The following is a 27,256-nucleotide window of genomic DNA, read 5'->3' as shown; positions in this document are numbered from 1 at the left end:
CAGATCAATTATCTTGTTAAACTGTCAGCTAGTCTTCTAGAATTCCACGTTTTCTTGTGGCTAAACACCAAACTGTATGAGGCGTGTTTAAACACAAGCAGAAAACCTTAAAAGCTTCGCCTCACAGATGCACTGAGCTTAACGGGCTGTAAGAAAGCAATAATTTCTTTCACTCTTCTGCTCTTATATGCTGTGGAATGAGACACCTTTCAGATTAAGTCTTACAGTGTGGTTACATCAGGAGTGTATCCTGCACCCTCTGCGCTACTTCTGCGTTTTCTTAAAAATCAGCCAAACATCTGCGGAGTTTATCCGATCCTGTCCCTAAGTCTTATTTACATCCTAAAAAAGGAATCAATCCTCTCATCTGAACTCATTATCCCGAACGGTTTCCCCCCACCCCCTTTTTTCCCCCGACTTAATTTAGATTTTTCATGTTTTGAAAGCTGTTATGCTGCTAATCAGGCATAGCAAATAAAGTGCTGTGTCAAGTAGAAGCAGGCTTGAAAACCCCTTCTGGCAACAAGGCCTCACTTAGCTGAACAAGCAGCCCACGGTCCTGATTATCCATGTCAATGGAACAGAAAATGAGAATAAAGATTTGCAGTGTAACTGACAGCAAGAAGGTTGCATGCTTCCAGTTAAATCTGCAGACTTTGTATTTGGCCGTGTAGAGCTCTTTACCATTCAAATGGCATCCACAGTTTGAAAACTAGTTCCTATTTTTTCTTCTTTTTTTAAAATTTAAGCCCTTATAGAAATAATAGGAATCACACAGTCATGGTCATCATTAATGTCTGTCATCATGCAGAAGAGCCGTTGGAGATAAATCTACTAGCAACAGTTTGAAGAATCACTATAAAAACATACCAGATGTTGCTCAACGAGTTCTCAAGCTAGGGGTGTTGCAATTCAATGATAGATAAGGACATATGAGAAAGGAAACACACTAATTCAACTCATTCAATGGTTGAAAACTGAATGCAAGTGAAACACAAAATCATCTTTTGGATACTGTAATGTACAGATTTTGTTTATAGTGAGTTGCAGAGGCAGCAGCATGACTACTATTAATTTTATGATGTAATGTGTTGTTCATGTTTCCAGGTTAGCCCAAGTTAAAAGTCTAAACAACTGAAATACTGTTGCAAGTTCACTATAGATGTAGCCATATTCAAGGACGCGCTTTCCTGCTTTGCAACACGTTTATAACAATCCACTAACGGAACAAAAGCACTGACTTTTGGTAGTTTATAACAAGAGCTATCAATTACAGATTTATTTGAATACAGCTGCAACATTAGGATAATGTGGACGCACAACATGTATTTACACTTAAATACAAGCATAATAAAGTTACGATTAAAAAAATCTGGCATATAAATCACAGCAAACCCTCTGTGTGTTTACCCAGACACCCTGTACACGCCGGAGTGATGACACACACACACACACACACACACAAAGCACGCAAACTTGCAGAGAAACCTGTGCAGCTCGCGTCTCTCGGACAGCCCTCTGATTGGTCTCCTCCGCCATAGGAGGCGTGACACGCGGAGGTGGGCGTTTCACAAAACCAAACTCCACTCAGCTCAACCTCTCATTCACTACGGATTTGTCGAGTAATCTCAGTGTCCCTTCACTTATTTTTTTTATTCCTTTGCGAATATACAGAAATCTCTCTCAGATCTGCTGCGTGCGTTAAGTTTTTTAATTAACAGGTTCACGGATAAGCTTCCTTCGGCAAACTTTTAGGTTTTCTTTTTTTGTGCACAACCTACCTGAGTTGTGTTCCGTCTCTGCACGCCTTCACTCCTCTCCACCATGGATTTGGTTTGGATTGTGGGCTTCGTTGGGAGCGTCTGCGCCTGGTTTGCTTCAGCGGAGCGGCACAGTGTCTACTGGAACAGCACAAACCCAAAGTAAATATGTTTTCCATTTACGCTAATTTAGCGCACTCTTGTTTCTTAATCGGTTCAACAAACTGATTTACTTTTGGCGTCAAACACACTTTTAACCGCATTTGCAGTGTTGGCAAAGCCGTTATCTTATATTCGGATGCACGCTGAATAGTTGCAGCTCATGTATATTCAGCGAGATGCCTGTGATGAGCGCCTGATAGAATCGACTGTCTGTTGTTGTCATGATAATGCGGGACAGTTAGGAGTATCTTCCCTCTTCGCCTCTTTCTGAGCTCTAACCTGTTATCGTGGTGTTGTTTACCTGTAATTCTTTGTTTAAGCTGTCCAGATTTAATCCGTTTCGCAATCTGTGTAGCCTACCTGCACAGCAGCATTAGTTACACCAGGTTATGCCATCTGTTTATCTTTCTGGGCTGATATTGAGGCAGTTAAATAGTTCACGCTTAGTAGGGAAGAGAGCTGTTTTAAATGTAAATGCGGGGGGAGTAGAGGAAACAGCGGGTTTCTGAGGTTTAGGACATTTAATCTTTGAATACTGCTTGTTTTATCTTGCCTGCATGTCAGCATGTGGATACAGTGTTTTTGTATGTGCGTGTGCGTGCAGCAAACATGTCAGTAAACTTCTCTTATGTCTGTATTCATGAGTTGCACTTCTACCCGGGTTTGGATACAATTTTTCCCTGGCAAGGGTTGTATTTTTCTTTTTCCCTGTTGATTTTTACAGGCTTGACTCACTGCAGAATGTGTTGAAAGATCTGTTGCAATATCCTCCCCATCTGACACCGAGTCCTAACCTCTGAGTAGAGTGGGAGGTTGCCATATCTCCTAAATCAAGAGATATCACTTGGGTTCTTACGTGGCTGTCAGAGAGACATAGGGGTATTCATATTTCAGGTGGTAAGACGAGTAATAATGGTGTATGACAGTGACAGAGGAGGTAACTTGAGGCCTGCCCAGTAGGTCACGCTGTGGGAGAGAGATGGATTGCTCAGGGAGGAGAAATTGGAGCTCAAATTGTCGGGGTTAGGGGCCATTTGGAGTAAGTGGGGGTCAATTAGAATTATGGTTGATGATGGCTGGGGTGACATGGCTCGGGGTACATAGAGGGTTAGGTTTTCACTCCACAGATGAACCTCTACGTGCACCCCTACACAAACACACACACAAGATAGGGCAAGCACAAACAGGTACTCCTGGCAGGCAATCCCTCAATCACAAACCAGCATGTTCAGTCGCACCAAGTGACGCCGTCTGAATCAATCAGGGCTGGGCTTACACACTTTCCCTCTGGTGGGCAAACACATATTGTATATTCAAGCGTTCTTCCACACAAGCTTACGTTCAACCACTTTCTCCCTCCTCATTTCCCCTGTGGTTAAAACAGCAGTTGCTGTTCTCAGAAAGTCCGTAATTACAACGACAAAGCCTTTCACAGGAAATCAGAATGAAGTCCCAGATGGAAAGGCGTTCTGCTGTGTCCCTGCTGTGGAATGACAGTGATCATTCCCATATATATACTGATAATCCGTCTTTTTGCACTTGCTTTTTTTTTCCAGATGACTGTGCTAAATCACTCCCTTTAGCTACTCTTAATCCTGTTTTCACAGAAAAAGCACGAGAGTTTTTATTTGGTGCTTTTCATCATTCACCGCAATCTCCCCTCCCCTTTGACCTGTTACTTGATAGCGTGTTTTCTTTTTGTTGGTCCGGGTTAATTGTTCCATCCAATTGGTCAGAGAGCCATCGTTAATCAAATTGATCTGAGATTGATCACTTTAGTCCATGTGGTATATACTCATTTCCTTTTTTTCCCATGTGGGTGTGTTAAGGGATTTAGCAATAGACACACACACATACTCGCACACATACTCACACAGTTTCCCTTCCTAACATGCTTGTGTGCACAGCTTGGGGCCTGCTGACTTCCAAGACTTCCAAGGTCATATCTGCCTGTACCTAAGGACTACTTTTTATGTTTCAGCACAACAAAATCTCCTACTGTGTGTGTTTGTGTTCGTGACCTTTTTGCTTGCTGGCATATTTGCGACCTTTGTTTCTGATTAGCAACAGTTTAATCACCAGCCAGGTTTGACTGCCAGAAAGAGGCTCACCAGCGTTCAGCTTTGGTCCCGGCATGCCAGCGTGTGTTTTTTATAAAGGGAGTGTCTGTACATAAGCTTACTCACATACACAGCATCGCCAGATTCAAGTGACTCACATGCTCTCATACACATTAACCCAGTCTCACACACACACACACGCGCGCGCGCGCACTACACATTTGGGATTGATGTTGACATCGGCCCAGGAGCCCTCTGGACTCTACAACTTCGATGTGAGGCAATAATCTGCTCTTTCAGTGCTTCTTACTTCCTTTTCCCTGTTGACAGAGCATGAGAGGACCACCACCTCCACCACCCCCACCTCCTCCTCTGCTTTGTACCTGTCTCTCCCTCTCTCTGGCACCTCCCTCCCCCTCTTCTTGGCCAGGTTCCCTCTGCAGCCTGGTTCTGTGGGCTCTGTGAATCTGTTAACCGTTTCATGGCACGCTCACACACACACACGTTTGATCTCAAAAAAGTCTTTTAACTAATCTCTTATAATTCTGAAGTGATTTTCAGAACAGCTGTTTGATATTGGGTTAGCTGCGTTTCCAAGTAGTTTCAGCTCACCGTTCCTTCGTTAAACTGAGCTTGCTTCCTGCTGGCTCACACGAAAGTTATTTAAGGTATGTTTCACCCGCATGGAGCATTTTCTCGCTTTTTATCTGGTCAATGTGGCTTTTTTGTGATGCTCCCCATACAAATTGGGGCTTGCTCTTCACGGTGGGCCACAGAAAGAGAATAGTAACTGGTGTGACTGATCGAGGGTCAGAGTTCGCTATGTGATGAAGTGGCACGGCCTCTATCAATCTGTCAGTCATTCTGTCACGTCGGTGGTCCCTGAATACTGGCTGCCACTCAGGCCAGCCCCTCTTCACACAGCCGTGGCTCTGCCTCTGGGAAACTCTCTTTCTTCCCTCTCCTGTCTTTTCGGTCCCCTTCACTCCTTCACCAGCTTTTATCTCAACTTTACAAGCTGTCCCTTTTCAGTCTATTATTTCCTCACCTCCAGCTCTGGTTCTCAGAGAAGGGGAGAAGGAGGGAAGCATGGTAAGAGGTGTGGAATTTTTTTTATTTTTATTTTTTATCATTCTTGGCACCCACAGTGAGCCGTCACAAGGCACTTTGCCCTTTCCTTCAGGGAAAAAGACCCCCCCCCCCCCCCCCCACACACACACACACACATACACACACTTTGCACTTTACCTTTAAAGCTTCCTTCTTCTACTTCCTTAAGAAAGGCCACTCCAGTCTTCCCAGCAAAACTGTTTTCGCTCTCCTTTCGGCCTTTTAACGTGCCCCTCTTGAACGTCTTGCTTAACAGTGGAAATGGTGGAGCCTGTCTCAAGTTATTAAAGGAGAGAAATGAGAAGGAGAAAACACAGAAGTGTATGTGTAGGAGTAAGTAAAAGTGTCTGTGTGGGTGCATCCATGTTTGAGAGATGAAACATAAGACTGGCTAGTCCACTGGCGTGATTTGGTGGGGGCAATAGATATGAGATGTTTGCAGTTTCCAATTTAAACGAATTAAAATCTTTTTTTTTTCTTTTCTCATATACATCCAGAACACTTCACTTTTCAAATCCTAATCCAGCTTTAACCCCCTGGAATACCCTTCCCCTCCCCCTTCCCTTTAGTTGGTCTCCATATTTCTCTCAAAGTGTCCGTCCCCCTCCCCTCTAACCACTCTTAATCTGGTTTTGTAATCTGTCTGGTGCATTCAATCTGGAAAAAAAAATGCTGCATCGTCAGGCAGATGGTAATCACCTCTTTTGGGTTCAGTGACCACTCAAGTGTGTTGATGATTCCCATCTTTACAGTCTGCAATCATAATAAAATTTTACCTCAGTGATCACATTGATAAGGTTCTTCTTTTCCTTCCAGCTCACTTGTTCTTGCAGAGTCAGAACAGGAGGGCTTGTTTTATTGACTGAGCTAGATAGTAAATCGGGCCAAAGGTTTTAACTTCCCGCAGGCGTGATGTTGGTGTTACTAAAGTCTGCACGCTGTCTGCTGTGTGTCTCCTGCGAAGTGTTGCGCTTCCTGGTTACGTTTTTCCCGGGAAAACAGCGTATCCTGTCTGCACAATAAACAATACATTTCTCACACACCAGCACACGCAAGGGTTTAAAGGTCTGGATACAGGAGCTGATTGAATTTCCCAGGCTCACATTAGAATGAACACATTTAGAGTAAATAGAGCAGGTATTAATTGTTTAATTAGGGTTTGTGTTCCAACTTTCAAGCCAAAAGGATGATTTGGGATCTGCCTCCTGTCCCCGCCCCGCTGTCAAATCGCTGCATGTCTCTATTTGGGATTCTCCTCTGATCAGTTTCACCTCGTTTGACCTCGGCCAGTGTTTCTGCCCTCTGCCCGTCCTCATGCTTCTTTCTTATCTACACACCAGACTTCCCCTGCACCTTCCCGCTATGCTGCTCCAATCTGCTCTGCTTTACAAGTGTTCAGTCCCACACATAAAACCAAGGAGGAAGAAAAGCTCCATTAGTACACAGATTTATGATTATGTTGCAATTACAATTGCAAACAGACCTCGCACTCTCTTTATTAGATGTGTCTGAGCCAGAGATTATGTGTGCGTGCGTGCGTGCGTGTGTCCTTCAGACTTGTTTGTCAATTCCTGGTGGCATTCAGTGCACGATGTGTTTGATTGAGGAAGAATTGGCCAGCAAGAGTCGGATATTATCTCTGAAATGAACCATTGTGGTTGTTTTTGTTGTGTAAATATCAGCTATTGTGTAACTTTTTTGTTTTTCCTTCTTTTTTGGGTCTGTTTGTTAAAGGTCTAGATGTAGTGTGTAAACTTGTCTGCACAGCAACTATTGCCACCCCTGCAGGTCAGCTGTCTTACCATAATTTCTACTTGACGTCATAAGCAAGAGCTACCATTTAGTTAAAGGGGTTTTTGCCTGTACTCACATATTCTTAATTCTCACTGGAATTCATTAAGTTACAATCTGAGATTGTTTTTACAGGAGGAAAAAAAACATTAAACATGAAAGTTTTATTTCATTGAAAAAAATCAATCTTGCAAAATCGATTTTCTTATACAGATATTTGCCTGCTGAGGAATGTGATGTCAGAGATGACCTTTCTGCTTTGGCCCTTATAAGATACAAATGGCTCAGGGGACAGTATAAGGCAGCTGGAAAGAGCATATGTATTCATCTAACCCTCCTTAGTGCAGTGGAGTCGGCCAATTATTTCTCTGCTGAACTTAAAGCTTTGTCTCTTCGCTGGGTGGCAAAAGGAGCTCAGCTAGGTCAGCAAAGTACGCCGGCAGAATGACCAATGAACCGGGCGGACAAAGGTTGAATGACAAGACCAGAGAAAGCTGATTGAGATGGATGGTGAAAAGTCACACGGTGCAAAGAATGAAGGCTGGAATATTATGTTAACGGGGTTGGATCATATTTGTTTCTATGATGACCCCTGCATACCCACATCGCATTGTGCTTGGCTATGCAAACGGTGGGTCAGAGAGCTGCATAGTTGGAATACCACCAGAAAAGGCTGCGATTGGTGCAGCAGGTCTGAGTGGGGGGAGTGACAGAGTTGACACTAGGATCTGGTTTGCTTATTGAGTGTTGAGAGATAGACAGGGAGTGGGAAGGGTCGGCTGACGTTGATGGATGAATGGGTAGGTAGATGGATGAAACAAGAAGAATCCGAGCAATAACATTAAACAGTCCCGCTTAACTCAGCTAAGTTTGGATCTGGAAAAAGCTTCACCTGTCATGGAGTCATGTGGTTTTGAGGGATTTATCTTGGAAAAAAGTACTCCCTTGTGTCCAGTGTCTTTCAGCATTCTGATACCACCTCTTGGTTCCCATTTTTGCACGGACACATTTGCACACACCCACACACACCCACACACACATATAGCTATACATAGACAATGTGTCTTTTTTGAACTCCAAATCTTCAGTGAAAAGCCATAATACCCCTTCTCTATGTGAGAACAATAGATGTGGGGGGGGGGGGGGGGGGGGAAGCTCCACCCTGCCTGTCTCACCCTTTACTCTGTCCCCAGCCGTCATTCCCTGCTCTGGGCCTCACTGTCCAGTCTAAGCCCCTGTATTAAGTAGGGTCTGGTGCTGATGAATGGACCTCAGTTCAGCCACTGCTCCACCCAATAATCCAGGCTTGGGCGAGCCAATTAGGTGGTCCCCACATTCCGGTTCAGTCATCCGTTACGGAAAATAATCTTGTTTATGTGGTTAGGGTGACTGTATGAAGCTCTGAGAGACAGTGGGTTAAGAAGACAGGAACTCTTTTTGGAAGCTGTAGTGAGATCTGTGTAGTTTGTTCTACAATGACCTTTATGGACTTTAGAATAGATTTGAATGAATCTTTACAGAGATTAATTCCCATTATCCGTCTGTAGAATTTAAAATGCTTAAAGACCCTTCTTGCTGACTGTCCATGTAGAAAATTCTCCGGTGCTGACTTGGCAAGTGTCCGACCTTTGATCCGCGCCGCAGCTTCTTCGCCTCAGAGCTCTGACATTCCACAGGGTGAGAGAGTGCAGAGATGAGAGGGTGATGGATGGATGAAAGAAGGGGATAGAGGTAGACAAGAAAGCAAAATGCAGGCCAGAGAGATTAAAGAAGAGATTAGACTCCTGAAGTTTCCTGAAAAGGCTCCAATAAATTAGGAATTCCTTCTCAGAAGAGGAGGAAGAGTGGTAAGGAGCAACCTGTGACCACTTGGCATTCCCTCGCTATCATCTCTGTTCATTATTAGCATTTATTATCCACCTTATCGCCACTGAAACACACTCCCAGATTCCCCAGAGCACCAGAACAGCAACACACACACGCACACCTACTCAGACATAAACAATCCTAGACTTGAATGTATCAGGCTGAGACAGACACTTGCACACAATCCTTGTTGCATATCTGCCATAGCTCCACAGATCATCCGTAAGTAGAGAGTATTACTCTGCTACTCCATGCTGAGTTTACTGAGGCTTCGGGTGTCACTGGCATTAAAAGGCATCCTGGGAAAAAACAATGGGAATAAACCAAAACAGCCTTATTGACTCAGAGAGGGAGACAATCTGGAGGAGGGAAATAACAAGGGACACACACTGGGGAAGGCTGAAAGTGAGAGGATTTTGTTTGCTAAAGTGAAGGTGGCATGGTTTGACTTTGTTGTTAAACTGTGTGACACAGGGGCCAAAGCTCTCTTTGAAGTGCGTTACCGCAATCAGTTAATTAAGCTGATGATGTGGAACGTTTCAGTGCTGAGGCGTTGGGGGGTGAACAAAAGGCAGCAGGATAATTAAAACTATTTGCCATTAATAAAAGGCACTAGCCAACATCCCCTGGTGCGTTTTCAGTGGCGGTTCTCCCTGCTAAGTGAAGCACTCCATCAGTGCGGGCACACTGTGAATAGAAACACTGTATGAAACGGTGGCATTGATAGAGCAACAGTAGCACTCACATAGAAACATTTACTGGGTGAGACTTCAAAAGCCATTCCCAATTCAAGCCCTTTGACCCACCCCCTTCGCCCACGTCTATTCATCCCCCCGCACTCTCAGCCCTGCAGGGGCTGGGAAGTGGGGAGAGGGAGGACATAATTACCCCCTTCTAGGGCGACTTTAATACCCTTTTTTTGTGTTTTAATTGCACCCCCTTCAACCTCCTTTCTAATGAACACATTGGGACCATACTACAACCTGTTTGTAATCAGGACTAGAGGTCAGGGAGGGACTGGCTATAGGGAGTTTGTTAGTGTGCGCGCGTGTGTGTGCTCAGGGTGTGCAGTGGGCTGATAACTCTGTCAGGCAAAAGCAGAGAACAACGGTGTTTGTTCAATAGTGTTATCGATTCGGCTGGAATTGAAAGCGGCATGGGGAAAAAACACTTTAACAGCAATCTGGTAAACAGAGCATGGCAGGCAAGCTGCAGATAAGCACTAAGCTGCCTGCTCCGTAGCAAAATTATAATTATTCCTCTCCCCACCGAAAGTTGGCTGGAACTTGTTGGCAAGATGGAAGTTTCATTGGTCCGCTAAAAAAGATGCTTGGTTTCTAATGGGCCCGTGTTTCTGGCTTATCTGGCCATCAGTATTGATGGCATGCAGTCAGGCAGAGAGAGGCAAAGGGATGGGGGAAGGGAGCCAGAGGGGTAGTAGGAGTCAGGGCCCACAGTTTGGAGCCACTGTGTCTATCCTTTTACCAAGGGGGTACCAGGGAGACCCCTGGCAACAAACAACAACACCAGCTAACGAGCGACTGGAGCCAGGGCCTGTGCACTTTGATCGTTAGTCACACATATGGACCTTGTCACACAAACACAAACTCCCCAAATGCTACTTGTTACATTTAAGGAGTGGGTGGAGGTGGAGGTGGTGGGTTGATAAAAGCCAGAATTCCCAAAGAAAAGCCTGCTTTGGGAAAGAAATGCCATCACTGGTGTCAGTTTAACACCCCACGGGCTTTTGGGAGCTCATAACTCCTTGAGATCTGTAGATCTGATTAAACAGCAGTCAGTTAGCTATCTCTCTTTAGGGTTAGTGTCGAAAGGCTGTCAAACTATGCGTATATTCGTTGCAAAAGCAACAAAACTCTATATTACACACACATTCGCCCTGTGTGTTGTAAAAATATTTAAGTCTGTCAAATTTCATCTACTCTCAGGGAACCCCTGGCGATCCAGAACAGTAGGAGACGGTAAAGTGATAGGCATCGAGCTCAGTACCATGGGAGGAGATGTGTGTCTGCCTGTGTGGGTTCAGTGGGTGTAAATAGTAGGTAGCTACAGCTTTAGGTTGTTGATAGATGGGAATTACTGTGAAGTGAGTGTGATTTTGTGTGTGTGCGTGTGTGTGTGTTGCTTGTGGTCAGCTACCGCTTCAGGCTGGTGATAGATGGCTTTGGCTGAGAAGAGAGTATTAGCTGTGAGCCGCCCCTGGAGCTCTCACTGAGTCAAGAGGATGGGGACAAAGCTGAAATACCTTCAGTGACAATTCCCTGGAGACAACCTCATAATATCTCTGATGGTATCCCCCTGAGGGCGAAGGACTCATGGACAGTTGAGATAAGGCCAAATGAAACTGCACCAAAGTATTCTAAATTGTTCTTTAAGTAGTCTAAGCTTTCTGCAATAATCAGTGTTTATGTGCGCACATGTGAAGCAGACTAAAATGATGCTTTTTGTGTAAGTGCTTTTTTGAGCTGGCTCTGAGAGGAGATGGGAAGTTTAGTTTACTTAAGGACCATGGTAAAAAGGGTGGAGAGGGTGGAAGAGTGAAGGGAGGGTTGAAGGGGGAGGCAGACAGTCTGACTGTCTCTATCTGTATTTGTAATGAGAGGGAGTGTGGTGGAAGACAGTTACAGACTGTCACCAGACTCATGTTGTATCTGTGCCTATCTATCTGACCCTAATGAGTGGGTTAAGACATACAACCTTGTTCAAAAAAAAAAGCTGGGACGCGGTGTAAAATGTAAGCAAGAAGAGACGACAACTATTTGTAAATCACCTGCATTGATTTAGAAAATGAATCAAGACAACATATCGGATGTTGAAACTTGGAGCATTTATTGTTTTGTTTTTTGAATTTGATGCCAACAACTCGAACAAATTGTGGCAGGTGGGTCTTTACTGCTACCGCTGTCACGTATCATCTATGAAGTGTTGTAAGAGTTTTAGAGCTGAGGGATATCTGTGTTTTTGTACTGTTCTCAAATTCAGCTGCTCAACAATTTGGGGCCTCCTTTGCCATTTTTATATATTTATTTATTTATTTATTTTCAAAATGCGGTGACCAGGCCAAACTGCAATCTAGCTAGTTTACCCCTCCTCAGCCCCCTAATTTTTTTTTACTACTGAGCTATGCTGCTGGAATATGTACACAATGTGGTTTTTCTTGCTGAAATCAGCTAGACCTTTCATGAAAAGGAACATGGAAGCACATGTTTCTTTAAAAGCTCTGTTTATTGTTCAGCCATGATGGCGCTTTGCTAGATGTTTAGGTTACCCCTGCTGTGTGCACTAAGACACCATCAGACCATCACAGATGCTGACTTTTGAAGTGTGTCCTGAAACAAGTGAGGAGATGCAACAGCCATAATTTCTTAAATCATTAAGATTGGTTCAGAAATTCCACTTTGCCTTAGTCCGCCTTATCCTGTGGCAGATGCCATTTCCTTTTGTTACCCCAGTTATAGTTTGTCTATCCTTAAGCTTTTTTTTAGATTGAGTTGTATGTGACCTTTATTTATATTCTTGTCTCTATCGCTCGCAAACTCAGGTGTGTTTCCACTTTTTCTGTCATTATGCATTCTGCTGCTCTACCTGTGTGTTTGTTTGTGTGTGCATGTAGCCTGCAGATGTCAATACTCATCTCCTGTGTTGACGGGCTAACTGACTACTAATGTTTCTCGGTAAACATCATTCAACTCCAGGGAGACACGGGATCAATGTGCACTCGGTGCTAACTCTCAGCACAGCAGCATCAGCTACACTGGCCTCCCGTTCATCCATATTTATGGGCGTGTCCTCTGCAGATCACTTTTTCCCCTTATCGCGTTTTCCTTCTTCATTCCACCCGAAAACGCATATACATCCTCTCATACAAACATTCTTTCTTTCTTTTGCTCTCTATCTCCCATTCCTAGACCCCACAGTCTTTCCTCTGATTTCCCTGTTGAATACCGGCGTGTAGCCGATCAATATATAATCAGAGGTTTTGAGGCTTATATTTATTACTGCTCCGATGCTATAAGCACGGTTATCAGTCTCCTGCCACTTGCGTAACCTGCCTCCTCTCCCTCATCCCGACAGGTTTCAGCGGGTCGACTATGCTGTGGAGGTGAAGCTTAATGACTACCTGGACATCGTCTGCCCCCATTACCCGCAGGGTGAGGTGCCATCGATGGATGCTGAGCGATACGTGCTCTACATGGTGGAGCGGGAGGACTACGACAACTGCAAGCCGCAGTCGTATGACCAGATGCGCTGGGAGTGCAGTCATCCATTTGCCCCTCACGCTCCTGAGAAGTTCTCTGAAAAATTCCAGCGTTTTACTCCTTTCACCCTGGGAAAGGAGTTTCGCCAAGGAGAGAGCTACTACTATATCTGTAAGTGTCACGGATCCTGTCCTAGAACCTAGTTAAACTTATTTTCTAATAACACGGGGAGAATGCAGCCAAGATAAATGTGCTTGGAACTACATGCCAAATTGACAGCGTTTTCCTGTTCAACATATTAGCTTTTGGATGTTTTGCATGACACAAAGTCAGTCATAGAAATGTGGTACTTATGTAATGATGACTAGATGCTAGACACTAATGCTAAGCGATCCTTAAAGTTATCCTAATTCATGCTAAAATAAACATGGACGTCTTTTTGAGACATTTCACTTGGAAAAAAATCTTTTAATCTTAAGGTCATTGCAGCTCGTTGCCTGGAAATGATAAAAAAAAGCTTCATGTCAATCCATCTAATTATCCCTGATTCACAGAAATCTTACTTTTGCAACAAAGTGTGACCTGGGTGGCGTTTGCGTGTTTGTGTACCAGGTGTGATAAGCTGCAGCTCAGTGGCCAGCTCTTTGAAAACTGGGGCGCTGGCTCACTTTGCCAAGTTTTATGCAATACTAGCCTTGCTGTAAACTGACCACAAAGCACAGGCAATGTTGTCACCCTGGCCATGGTTGTAATTAGATAAACGGCAGGACAAGACACAGTCTGCCTGATCACAGATGGCTTCCCAGGGCTTTGTACCATTGTTTTTCTGTTGCCAAGGGTTTGTGTGTCAGTGTTTGTATGCGCGCGTGCATTAAGGTGGATTAAGGGGCCAAGAGAGGATAAGTGTATTAGTAAGGATGTTAACGCCTGTTTTGTTTCTTTCTTCTTCCCTGCAGCCAAACCTTTGCACCACCATGGCCAAGAGTGCCTGAGGCTGAGGGTGGACGTCATAGCCGCAGATGGTAAGTTTTTGACCACCCTCTTGGATGAAAGGAAAGCAGTACAGTCACCTCTAACAGTCGTGTTTTAGGCTATTGCAAGACAGAATGATTGATGGCCTTTTTTTTCCAGGCTCTCAAGAGGCCAGAGTGGCTAAAGGGGGTACAGGTGGGACTGCAGTTGGAGCCGGTGGCGGGGTTCACAACCCATCCAACAGGCTGCCTGCAGGTATGTAGCCCAACCCCGTGTCCTATCTAATTATCCCTGACCCTAAAACAATCGAGGTACATTTGGGGTTTATGTAAATTTATGGTACTAATGTGTTTTCTTTGTCTCCTGTCCCCAAGCAGATGACCCGGTGGTTATCCTGCCAGATGTTCAGAAGAGTGTACGGACAAACTCTGCAGCGGCAGCTACATCCCTCTCAATCCTCTCAGTGCTAGTCCCATTTTCATTACTGTTTTTGTTGCACTGAGAATACATAAAAAGGATTTCTGTTGGCAGACTTTTTTTGGGGTTTTTTTTTTTGGGGGGGGGGGGGGGGATTTTTTGTTTTTTTCAGAGACTACAATGAAGACAGTCCGTGGGGTTGAAAACCACTGACTTAAAAAAAAAAAACATGCCCAGTGCTGGCCGCAGGGAGAGACTTTTGAAGCTTGCAGAGTACAGATGGACTCGCTTGCACAACATGTGCTGAGCAACTTTGAGCGTTTGAGACAAGTACTTGTGCTTTGTCTTATTATTTTTTTTGTCCAAAAGATGACAGTATTTTTCTGGAAAGACAAAGCTCTCCTTGATTTGTGCTATTTGGGGCTCCCCCATCAAATCAACCGCTCTGGAGGACTTCCCTGCAAGAGAGAAGAAAGAAGTTGAAGAGGAACCTGAAGTGGCTGAAGGACAATCAGGAGCTACGACACCAAGTTAACCAACTTTGAATTTTATACTGACATGGGGGACAGGGAGTCAGCATTTAAAGAAAAAAGAAAGGAAGAAAAAAAAAAAGTAATCTCAAGCCTTTTGAGCCAAAGATCAGTCATCTCTCCAACTTGTACACTATTCCACCCTGAGTACTGTGTACTATTTGTTGTATTGTTATTGTAACGGTATTGCGTGACCTTGCTGTCCCAGGTGATTACGTTCTCTTAATGTAGCATTAACAGACACAAAAGTTGTTCTCATGACCACCATTCCTTCGCAGACCATGTGCTTATATACTGTAGCACTAATACTGCACATCAACATACGCTCCATTTAAAACAGTGCTTAATCCAAACACACACACACACACAATCATCAGACGCTCTGTAACACATGGAAACACTACGTTGAATCATGTTACGTGTACATTCTGTGAAGATAATTTATAACATTTGCAGCTGAGACGTTTTACTGTATATACCATGTGCTCACAAAATGAAATGTTTACTGTTGCCGATGGGGAGGGCCCCCGGTGGAGGTAGTATTTGTGTGAAAGGCAATATGTGCGCGTTTAATTGAGAACAGGAGAATGTGTGTAAGCTGTGCAGCGTTTGATTGAAAGCGTGTTGAGACAAATGTTGTTGGTTTTTTTCTGCCAAAAGAAACACTGAGATGTTGTGTGAACCGCAGAGAGGCTGGACTTCTCTGTTTGTTGGATCTCGCCTCGCAATGGTTAAAACTGTCTGACACAAGGAGCTGGTATTAAATCTTTCTTTTTTAGCGCAGGACTCACCCCTGTGTGTCATGGTGCTTTCCACCCCGACTGGAAAACAAGCAAACACAAAGTGGGGCAATCAGCTATTTAGTTTTTAGTTTAGAGCAATTTAAAAAAAAAAAAAAGTTATAGTCACCAGTTCACAACAGACGAGACACAGCATCAAACCCAGTTGCCAAGCACATCTTCACCTGACAGGCTGGCTTGATTCAACAAAGCACAACAGTGTATGACTACCATTGAAGTCAGTCTTTTTTTATCTGAATTCTTGTTACCTAATTTTGTACATGTGTAAGTAAGAGAAATGTATAATATGTGTACATATAAATATATTATAGATTCTATAAAAAGCCTGTTTGATAAATATGATAAATGTGAAAACTTTTCATGTGAAAATAAAAAAAAAAGATGTTTTTGAGAAAACCAGAATGACTTTCTTGTGATTATTTTTAACCGTGGCAGTATTTAAGCAGTGTTGGCCCCACCCCTTTGAGCTTTAATAACTAATGGATGCATTAGCATAGGATTTTGTCTTTTGTGGTTACCTGTGAGGCCTTTCCAGAGCATTGGTATAGTTTGGAGTAAAGTGGCTCTGCAGCTGTTTGGCAGACATGCATTCCTTTTCAAATGCCAGCAGGGGGCGACTCTTCTGGTTTTCCAGTTGTACAGAAGTCTATGAAAATGTGACCCTTGGTTCCATTGGTCCGAATAGAATATGACGTCTATGGTTTTAATAATGTCCATCAGACTCAGAAAGTAAGATTATCAGGGCTCTGTTTTCTTGAAGTGTCAGGTTCCTCCACAGGTTTTCTGGGGACTGGCGAGATCGCTCTATGAGCTTAATGTGCATCTTTGGTAGCCATTAGTATTAATTGCCTTGGTATATTTTGGGTAATTCTTTTGCTGGAAAACCAGTCCCAAAGCATAATGCTTCTACCTCTGTGCTTGATTGTAGGGGTGGTGTTCTTTGGGTCATACTCAACATTTTTCTTCCTCCAAACACAGCAGGTCAAATTGATGGTAGACGAGTTCAATTTTGGTTTCATCTGACCACCACACTTTCTTCCAAGCTTTCTCTGATTCATTTAGATGTTCAATTCAATTCAATTTTATTTATATAGCGCGTAATCTCAACAACAGTTGCCTCACGGCGCTTTATATTGTACAGTAGATCATACAATAATATATACAGTGAAAACAACCCAACAATCGTATGACCCCCTGTGAGCAAGCACTTTGGCGACAGTGGGAAGGAAAAACTCCCTTTAATGTTCACTTCCAAACTTAGGATAGGTCTGTACATGTGCTTACACATGCAGGGGGATTTTAGTTCACTACATGTAGTGTGTTACCAGTAGTGTTCTTGATGACTGTGATCCCAACTGCCTTCAGATCATTAACCAGCTCCTCCCAAGTTGTTTTGGCCAATCAGCCATTTTTCTCATGATCATCCTCACCCCATGAATGAAGATCTTGTGTGGAGCTCCAGACCGAGAGTGATTGATGGTCATTTTATATTTCTTCCATTTCCAAATGATCGCATCAACAGTCCCCTCCTTCTCACCAAGCTTCTTCCTGATGGTCTTGTAGATCAAAAAATTATTTCTCACACTGTAGCAGTATTATTAAGCTGTTTCTCTCTGAGATGTTTTGGGGTTTTTTGTTTGTTTGTTTGTTTTTTACATAGATTACAAATAAAAGTAATGAACATATCTACTCAAAAGTTGCAGAACATTCCACCAGTGATCTCCTCCCTGCACAGAAACTGAAATCAGCTGTATCTGTACAGGAAGAAAAAAGATAAGTCAGATGTTTCTTTGTTTTTAGTCCATCGCACAAACAACATCTTTTGTAACAGAAGTAACAACGCATTAGTAGAGTAATGTATCGCATTATTGTATTACCAAAAAACACGATGTGACTGCATTACTTTACATGCATTGGATCTAACACTGCCAGTGAGTGATGTCACAGTGGCTGCATCCATCTTTTATAACCTGTTTGTTTATCTGCAAATATCAGTAAAACTCCAGCTGTGCATTATGTTACATACTATTTAGGAAATGTGGACACATTTGGGATGTCTGTGGCCGAGCAGGTCATCGACCAATCAGAAGATTGGTGCTTCGATCCCTTGCTGCTCCAGTTTGAATGTAAACATATCCCTTTGGCGAGATACGAACCCAGAGTTGCTTCTGATGCATTCATTGAAGAGTGAATGATAGATAGAAAGGACCAAGGCATTAAAAAGTGCTTGTATGACTGTGTGTGTGAATGGGTGAATAAGGATTATATTATAAAGTGCTTTGAGTGTTCAAGCTAAGTAGAAAGGCACTGTATCAGAATCAGTCCATTTACCATGTAAGCAAGTGCATGGTAAGCAAATCAGAGACAAGCACACCTGCTTAACATCATAAAGCTACCTGAAACATCAATAATAATAATAAAGTATTATAAGTTATCTTAAAGCTGCCCTCAGCCTTGCAGAGCAGACCTATTTTCAATCCTGGAACAGAGTAAAACATCTGAGACAAAGTTACAGTGACACTTAGCTTTCTGCTTGGCTGCACTCTTTCACACAGTAACTGAAGCAAAACATTCTCAGATAACCTCTCAGGAAGGTGAGGAGCAGATGGCATTTAGGTGTACAGCTGAGGCAGGTACAATTCCTCCACTATGTATCCAACAACAGATGATCACTACTGGATAGACACATTAAATATAAAGGGGTAGATATCCATACATACTCTAAAAAGAACCAGCAATCCAGTTTGCTACTATCAGTAAAAAGAAAAATGAATCTTTAAATTAAGGGGATTTTTGTGCAAAAAAGCTTTCAGGAAACCAAACTCCATTTTGCCTTTTCATTACACTGGGAAGATCTCCCGAGCAGCACATATCACAGATAATGGCTCAGATACACTAATGTGACAGGAGACAAATAGAATAAAGGCTAAGATGGTCACAGACAGGAAAAGCTGCGAATGAGATAAAAGAAAAATGAGGTGCAGTCTGTTTGTTATTACCATTAGCATTGTCTTTTGGCAGGAAGATTGAATACGCCTTAGTGACCCCTCTGCTATCTTTATTTCAACCGTATGGTGAGTTTCCACACTCAGCCCCAGCATCGACACACCTCCTCCTCTCCAACCATGATAGTTTGCGTGTCTGCAAGCTGTATGACAAGCCATTGTTCTCATCTCTTCTTCTCTTGTCTCACCCTTCCCAGGGGAGCTTTATGGCCGTGACAGTAAAAACAGCTGTAGCACCAAACACTGGTGCCACAACCTCCCAACTCCCCAATGTTTTCAAAGACGTGGCCGTAAATTAAGGGCGTCGGACAGGCCCCTTAACCGTCCGACCCCAAGAAGAGGCTCCAATGAGTAAAAGCTTGTCAAGAGGAAACAATTCTTTTTATTTACTCACTCGTTCGGCATACCAGCTTAAGTAAACGCAAACAGCAAGGGTGAAATCTTTAAACACCGTAAGAAACGGTAAGGGGAGTCAGTAGATAACTAGAGCAAATGTGCTGCACAAACAGCAGGAACAATGACTTTACAGACCTTGGAGAAAAGAAACTACATGGATTTTAAAGCTCAAATTTACAGACCAGAAAGATTAAGTACAAGCAACTGAAGCTAAACTACAATAAGGTGTGACGACACCTATCAGTTTACAGAAAACAAACTAAATTCAGTCAAATGCGTCAATACAAGAGACATTTAGAGGCTTTATTCCATATTTTTAGTAAAATTTTGCCCCTTACATTTATTCCATGCAGGGTTGGCATCATATATGCATAGTACATTGACAGAAAAATGTAGTTGCAGTTATGAAAGTGCAAAATAGTCTGTCCTAGATTTTTGAGTCAAAGAAGAAGACGCACGGAGGAAATGGAGAGACATCATCGGTCGGTGCAGAAGTAGATCAATGAACTCATCTCACACACTGGGGCAGCTGACTGTGAGTGCATGATATCCTCAACACATCTTCATTTGTTTTGCGATTTTCAAGTTTAGGGTCACGCTTTAAAACCAGCTGCACAAACTGATGAATGACCTCCCTTAGGTTTCAAAGAGATGTAAGGGGCACTTCCTAAAATCTGACCTGCATGGGTTCATCCGCTCAGTGTCCACTTCAGTCATGCTGGTTACCACGTTTTCTGCAGAAGAGCTAAACTACTGTGAATTGAATACTTAGATTGAGTTCACATTGCAGTATCTTATCAGCGATATGAGTGTTTAAGTTTTCCAAATCGTATGAAAACCTCAGTAGGATATACAACAGTCCCATTTTGGGACCTTTCTCATTAAATTCGAGTTACAGAGCCAGTCATCATTTAATCAATAGATTAACAGTAACACAAAAACAATGTTTCTGGTGTATTTCTAATATCCTCAAAGACTTTTCTAACCACCTGCATTTAAAAAAAACACTGTCTCCAATAAATTCCATTTCCCAAACTGTAATTATACTTTATACAAGCTGTCTTTGAAGCAGAGCAGTGGTAGGTGTAATTAAACAATCCAGTATTTTCTGTGAAACCAGCAGCAGGATGCTAATGCTCTGAATTAGGATGTAACAGCTCACATTTAAATGAATTCTCCCCCACAGGATGAATCATAATGACTGAACTCATAACTTTTCCTCTAGTATAAGAAATAGGTCACAATTTTAATTTGTTGTACTTTTAATTTAGGGAAAGAAATACCTGCAAAACAAATGAGTTTAATATATTTTGTGTTTAATGTTAATTACCAAATATTAGCACGACACACAGTAATCTTATATGAGTTTCTATTTAATTCAAAACCTCGCTTTGAGCGAGCATAGCCTCACAGTGCAGCTACAGACTGTTAGTTTTAAATTAAAAGAAATCACAGACAAATAATAATATTTCTGAAACATAAACGCTTGGCAATGCAACTCAAATAGCAAACGTTGCCAATATAATGACAATACACGAGAGCTGCAATCTGGTGCAACGCTTTATCTTCAACAAAGCGAGGACTTGCCAGCAGTGTGCAACCCTAAAACCTGGGTGGAGGCTGTAGAGGACACAATTCAGAGCAGGCTTGGCATGGCCAGCTGGTCTGTCTCTGCATATCTGTGCTTAGTCGAGCCTCCTATCAGCAGGACAGACGATGATCTGTCCCTGTCTGCCTGCTAGCGTATGTTACTTCTAACAAGAGCCAGGAGTATCTAGCTTACAGGACCTCTGGGAGGTTACCTAATGTTATTGTAGCTATTTGCAGCATTTATACGCATTCACACTGCCCTAGATTGGCAACCCAGTGTCCTGTAAGTATCAAAGCAGCAGTGAAAGAACAGTAAGCTGACCTGTGAGTGACTTTTTAAGCAGTGTTCGCCTTCCTTTTATGCAGTAATGATGCACTTTATATTAGGATTAAATGTATTTTTAATGCAGCGGCACTGTTTAAAGTGCCCTTTATGCTCTTTTCTGCTTTAGTGCCTGCAAAAGCATTAGCAAGGAGAGACTGATAAGGCCGATAAGGAGAAAACACCTTGGTTCTACAGAATAAGATGGTGTCTCAGGACCAGTTGAGACACGTTTTGGTCCCCTGCCATCAGCAGTGGTTGGGGTGTGGTCTTCTCTTCCCGAAAAGCCCTGTCATACACTCTCCGTCACCACTGCCAGGGTCATCTGTTTTGTTCCAGCTCATGCTTCGGTTTCCTGTCGGCGTCACTTAGTCATTTTCACCCATTTTTATTCATTTGTACTTTCACACATCTTTTGTTCTGCGTTTTTAATTCACTCGCTCTCTCTGTATCTATCTCCTGTTTCAATTTGTCCCCAAGTGACTCTCGTCCCGTTATTACCGCTCCTCACAGTTTCTGTATCTGTATCAAATGTATCAAATCTCCATCTTTTTCAGCTCTAAGCCCTCAATAACTCCATTTCCATCTCTCTTTCTGTCCGTCTCTAGATGGGTTTGAGGTTTTGCTGTGAAATGTGTGGGTGGGGAAAAAGAAGTCTTTTCTGTGCAGGAAAAATGATAACCTATCATTTTTCAGTCTTGGTTCTCAGCCTGTCGAAATGGATTTGCTCCCAGCAGTGTCACAGAGTGTCTCTAGAAATGTTTTTTATAGTGTCTGAAGGTCTCAGTGGGGCCATGCTGTGGGCACAAAACCCGTGGCCTGGCCCCCTCTCACCGTCTGCCTCAGTCCCCATTAGGTTTCCTCCAATTTTTTTGGCTCCTCACACAATTTGGTCGATGCTTTTCACCTTGCCGCTTTGGAGCACAAGGTGAAGAACACTCTGTGCACTTTTGTCATCTTTCCCAGCCTCTCTTACTGTCAGACATACCAATTATGAAAAGCTGGAAAGCGGCTCTCTTACTCCAAAGATCACCTGCACAAAAACCGCAACAAAAGGATTTAAAGTTTTCCACTTATTCACTTTACAACACAGAGAGATTTTAGTTGACTTTGACACATGAACAAGTCTATGGAATGATCCACTTTGTATTACGAGACTGAATAGCTACTTTAAATAATGCATGGCTTCGTTTCTTCAGTGTGAAAGAGAGCAGAATCTCAAATCTGAATTTCTAATACTGCAGATTAAATTGAGGTCTTAAAGAGATCTGCTAATGTAGGTGATACAATTATCATACGGCTTTGCAAAGGTTTGATTTCCTTAAGGATAAAAGTAAAATATGTAAGCAGTCACGTTACGCCTACATTTGTATTTACCATAGCCATGTTTATGTCTGCTGTTTGCCTTGTAAAATTCAATCTTAGAGTCCTACTGCCAACTGCACAGTGCTGAGAAGTTTTCCAGTGATGTAAAATTCTTACAATTGTACATTTTATATTTGTATCACTGGTACCTAAAGTAGTACATCCCCATCACAGCAGTTTGCCCTACTGTTGTCTCCCTGCTAATTCAAAGTTTTGGCAGATGTTGAGCGTTGTTTTTTTCATGACACATTAATTGTCACCCGTGTTTGTTTCCCCTGGTGCACATACAGTAAACCTGCACAGCACAGCCAGGAAATTGAGCAAAGAATAAAATGAAATGTAGTTCTACAGAAAAAAGAACCTGCCTTTCCTATTTTTTTAAATCGTTCTTCGAGAAAAGCTAACGGTGGAGGAACAATAATGGAACTCGAGTCACAACTTCAGACTAGCGACAGAGGATAATCAGCTCTCGATTTCATTTTTTCCCCCCTCCAGTCATCTGGCAGCTGCAGAGCCCAGGTAACAATTTAAGGCCTGTTACTGCTGCTCCTCTAAAATGCACTCTCTAATAACAGCTCTCAAAGTTGACAAAGCTGAATCTTTAAGAAGTCAATTGAAATGCAAAGGAAGCTCTCCACATATTTCTCACGAGAGGAGCGAAGCTCTCACCTCTAAGCCAAAAAGAGTATGCAGACAGACAAAATGAATTACTGTGCAATCATTATTATAGATTTTGCACAGTGTGTCATGTTACTTTACTCTATCAGGTGCATCCTCTCCTGTGAATACTGCCACTTAAGCACCAAACAGCAGCGGTTTTGATGGCAATCACTTCACATTTAGGACAAATGAATTGCACAGAGATGTTTTAAAAGAGCATTAAAGTATTTTATGTAATTCGTCTCTATCTCTATCTCTGAATCAGATTACACCTACATAGATTTGCTGTTACGTAAATGCAAAAGTCAGGAATGGAGCTTATCTTCTGCATGTTTTAAAGAAGGGATAAAACGGCACAAAACTCCCTGCACTGTTCACCTATCTAACATCTTTGGCCTATTCCGAGGTATACTTTCATCCCAACAACCCACGTCTTCAAAGTTGGATTTGGGGAGAGTGAAAACAAAGGAAAGTGATCAACTACTGTACATGTGGCTACGAGTAAGAACATAACGGCATACAGAGGGAAGCCTTTGGTGTATATGCCAAAGTAGAAGATTTTCTGGTAAATGAGAGGTTTGTCTTTCATCCAGTCTGCTCCAGCAACAGCTTGCAGACATTCACGGGGGGTGACGTTGCAAGGCATGATGGGGCTGCAGCCAAACAGCACAACGGGCAGAGCCTGCACAGAGAGAACTGCCAACTCTTTTGCATTTGTTCAGAAGTTATGGGAGCTTTTGAAGCACTATAATGATGCCTTTGGCCAGGCTACGCTTTGTTTATGCGCAGCAGGCACTCACTGGAAATGAGCAGAGGCAGCCTTTTTAAGGCTTTCACAAAAGAACTGCAACTGCCAAAATCACATTTAGTTCAGAACTACAGACTTAAGCGTACTTTTTTTTTTTTCCCAATTTATGAACCAAACTTCTGTGTGGGAAGACGTGGAACTGCTGTGTAGCATATAGTTCGTCATTAACTACGACAGACAGATACAGATCAGTCTTTCACACAGAGGGAGGCATTGAACAGTTGATATAAGCCCCCAGGCAGGAATTCATCATACACAAAAGCACTCATGCATATACTCATTCAAACCAACAAAGACACATTTCTAGACCAAATAAAAATGAGGAAAATAGATTTAATGAATTCTCAGTGTTACCTTCAGGGTACAACTCTCAAACTGGACAATGGAATGTGCATCTCTTTACAGATAAAATCTAATCCACCTACAGCGACAATCAGCAATCTCCAGACGAACACAACAAGGTCCAGCATGTGCTGCGCTACTCTGGAGCCGAGGCTGATTGAAAGCATCTGAGATTTCCCAGTGGAAGCGGTCTTTAATCAGATTGGTGCAATGTGAGCGTTTGTTGGCATTGCAGTGAACAGCAACTGTGTACAGATGATAATTTAGCATAAAGAGTAAACATGAAAGCAACCGTATGGAGTTAACAGCCAAAGACACCACCATGTGTGTTCACTGTTTTGACTTTCTTTCTGGTGTAAGATGTGCTAATCAGTCAAACCACATTACACAAACAGATTAGAGCAAAAATGATGCTGGATATAAACTCTGGTACAAAACCCTTTCCCCCTCCGTTCTTGACATTTATGGGTTAACCAGAAAAAACATTCATTAAACTACTCATTTCTCAGGCTTCAGCCACAGTAATGCATTTTAATTTAAAGATCTTTGAATAAGCAGTTTTAGAGATGATCCACGTCTGCATTAAGTGCCAACTACACACGCTGGGCAAGGGTACCAATCAGAAGGGTGGAATTACTGCAGAGGAATAACAGCAATGGCATAAAGAAAGCTCAAAGATTTCTTTAGTTGGACCCACAATCAGGTGTAAGTGCGACTGAATATAATGCAAAAGCATAAGAAAGCCAGGGTATTATCTATCAAAGGCAGAAGCTGTAGCTTTGGAGAACAGAGTCAAGCTTTGACATGTTTTGGCTTAACTTTTGTTGCCCAATCAGAAAGCGACTGCTGGCTTTCGCGTCATCACTTCCAAAATGTTTCTGCATGTCCTGCAGTTTTTAACTAAGAGTCCTGCGATGCTGAGGTAATGCGGATTGGCTTAGTAAAAGTTATATATTTCGAAATTTACAAAAATGTATCAGTGTGGCTCTTTCCTCATTTTCTGAAACACACTGGATAAACAGCCAATTGACAAAACACAGTCGTGAATGAGAATCCTGAAGATGTCTCCAAAACAAGACCCCTTTTTCAGGAATACACATTATGTGCATAAGACAATAGTCCGTGCTTTTCTCCTCTCAGTCCCAGAAGTTTACACATAACGCCCTTTTAATCTCTATATTTTTAAACCTTTTCTCCTTAAGTCCTCCTTGGCTTCTTTTATTTGCTCCTGTAGCTCTTTCGCCGCCTCCTCACAGTCATTGAAGGTGGCCACCCTGTATCCCACAGTGGCCAGAGAGTAGCAGCCAAATGAAATCAGCAGGTAGAAAGGCATCGGCCAGGCGACCTCTCTGTAAGACTGCGGGAGGCTCAGGTCCAACAGGTCAAAAGTGACCAAAGCCCAGAGTGCGCCCAGCAGCGACACACCGAACAGCCACTGCAGAAGTTTGGTCATGATGAAAGCTGCCGACGGGATTTCAGGGGAACAGCCAGAGAACAACCTGACAAGGAAAGCGTTGGATTAGCTTAGCTTTAGCACACTGTAAATGCAACGTGCTAGCCGTTTTAGCTACAACGCACGCGAGAGACAAACAGCAGCTGGATAATTAGAATAGAACAGCTGTAAAAACGCAACAGACTTAATAACAATTCATCATTAATTACGACCTTTAATGCATCAAATCTTTTCAAAAATAATCCGATTTGTTTACCTCTTCTCAAACGCCACCTCAGCTATGCGCACATTAATGACGTTAAAAGGCCGCGGTGCCTTATGGGAAATGGAGTTAATGACGGAAATAGCTCTGGGTTTCTAACAGAGGGTGAGTTATTATCTGGACTTTTGTTAATAAATATAACATTTTTGTAACATTTTGATTAAACTTTTCTTAATTTATTATTAATACTATTATATTATTATTATTATTATTATTATTATTATTATTATTATTATTATTAATACGTTTTATTATGCACAGCACTGTGCATAATAAACCCGTCATTCACCCCTCATTTCTTTAGATTTTCTTTCCAAGGAGCCAGACATCCCTATAATTATTTTTAAAGTGGTCTTAAGTAATACTTCTTGACCTTTTCTAAGTCTTTCAGACTTTTCCCAATCATTCTACCTAACCAGTAATTATTTCAGCTCTGAGCCCGAATGACCTAACAAAGACTTGGCACCTAACTCAAGGAATGAGCCACGGGTGTGCCTACACAGACAACATAGTAACAAGTTGTTGTTGTTTTTTTCACTTTTTATTAGCAGCCTATCACAAAAACAAATTTGTGTCTATTTCTTTAGTTCAGTCTATGAAAAAGATCTTGAGGAAGGGAAACAAGGAGAAAAGAATGAGGTGTAACAAATTACTCAATAACTGGGCTGAAAATCAGTGGCAATAGGTCTGACTGAGTGATGAATACAGATTTGACATTTATGGTTTAAATCATCATCAGTATGTAATGACGAGGTTGGGGGATAGGTACAATAGTGAGTATCTACAGCCATCTGTAAAACACAGTGGAGGCTCTGTCGTGGTTTGGGGCTCCATTTCAGCCAATGGGGTTGGAGATCTTCTCAAAATTGATGGAATTATGAATGCAGAAATGTATCAGATTTTGGTACTCCATTTTCTGAGCATGGGAATGATCCCACACACATTGCCAATGCAGTAAAAGCATACCTGGAGAGAAAACACAAACAATGGAACAGTATGGGTCATGGATTGGCCTCCCCAGAGTCGGGACCTCAACATTATTAAAGCAGTGTGGGATCATCTTGACAAAAAAACAGAAGAAAAGGCAGCCAACATCCAAAGAAAAGTATTGGATGTCCTTCAGGAAGCCTGGAGAACACTTCCTGGAAAGGAACACTACAAGAAAGTTTGCCAAAGAGAGATCAGGCTGTGACAAAGAATAAAGGTGGTCATATATTGACGTTTAAGCTCATGTTTTTGCTATATAAACTGCATGTTTATTTGCATGTTCTAATAAATTGCTGCACTAGCAAAATATAAAGACACGAGGAGCAGCTGAAGACTTTTGAGCAGTACTATATATTTTTATTAAATCTCATATCGAACTAA

At 42.4% G+C, this 27,256-nt stretch overlaps 2 protein-coding genes across 3 annotated transcripts; one reads left to right on the top strand and one right to left on the bottom strand.

Moving 5' to 3' along the window:
- The first annotated feature begins 1,585 nt into the window (after nucleotides 1-1,585).
- Nucleotides 1,586-16,081, top strand: efna1a (ephrin-A1a). 2 transcript variants are annotated; one of them, XM_085147905.1, is made up of 5 exons: nucleotides 1,586-1,922; nucleotides 12,842-13,137; nucleotides 13,923-13,988; nucleotides 14,098-14,193; nucleotides 14,316-16,081. In XM_085147905.1, exons 1-5 carry the CDS (start codon nucleotides 1,825-1,827, stop codon nucleotides 14,438-14,440), a joined length of 681 nt encoding a protein of 226 aa, XP_085004031.1. In that variant the 5' UTR covers nucleotides 1,586-1,824; the 3' UTR covers nucleotides 14,441-16,081. The 2 variants fall into 2 exon arrangements, with proteins under 2 accessions (XP_085004031.1, XP_085004030.1); XM_085147904.1 differs by having other exon boundaries at nucleotides 1,587-1,922; nucleotides 14,313-16,081.
- Nucleotides 15,767-25,982, bottom strand: dpm3 (dolichyl-phosphate mannosyltransferase subunit 3, regulatory). The gene is made up of 2 exons (XM_085147906.1): nucleotides 25,883-25,982; nucleotides 15,767-25,672 (listed from the first exon to the last, which is right to left on the bottom strand). The coding sequence occupies exon 2, from the start codon at nucleotides 25,624-25,626 to the stop codon at nucleotides 25,348-25,350; it is 279 nt and encodes a 92-aa protein (XP_085004032.1). The 5' UTR covers nucleotides 25,627-25,672; nucleotides 25,883-25,982; the 3' UTR covers nucleotides 15,767-25,347.
- Between the last annotated feature and the right edge of the window lie 1,274 nt (nucleotides 25,983-27,256).

The sequence above is a fragment of the Neolamprologus multifasciatus genome, chromosome 22 (assembly GCF_963576455.1).
Source record: "Neolamprologus multifasciatus chromosome 22, fNeoMul1.2, whole genome shotgun sequence".
Classification (NCBI taxonomy): domain Eukaryota; kingdom Metazoa; phylum Chordata; class Actinopteri; order Cichliformes; family Cichlidae; genus Neolamprologus; species Neolamprologus multifasciatus.
This window is presented reverse-complemented; position numbering and strand designations above follow the sequence as displayed.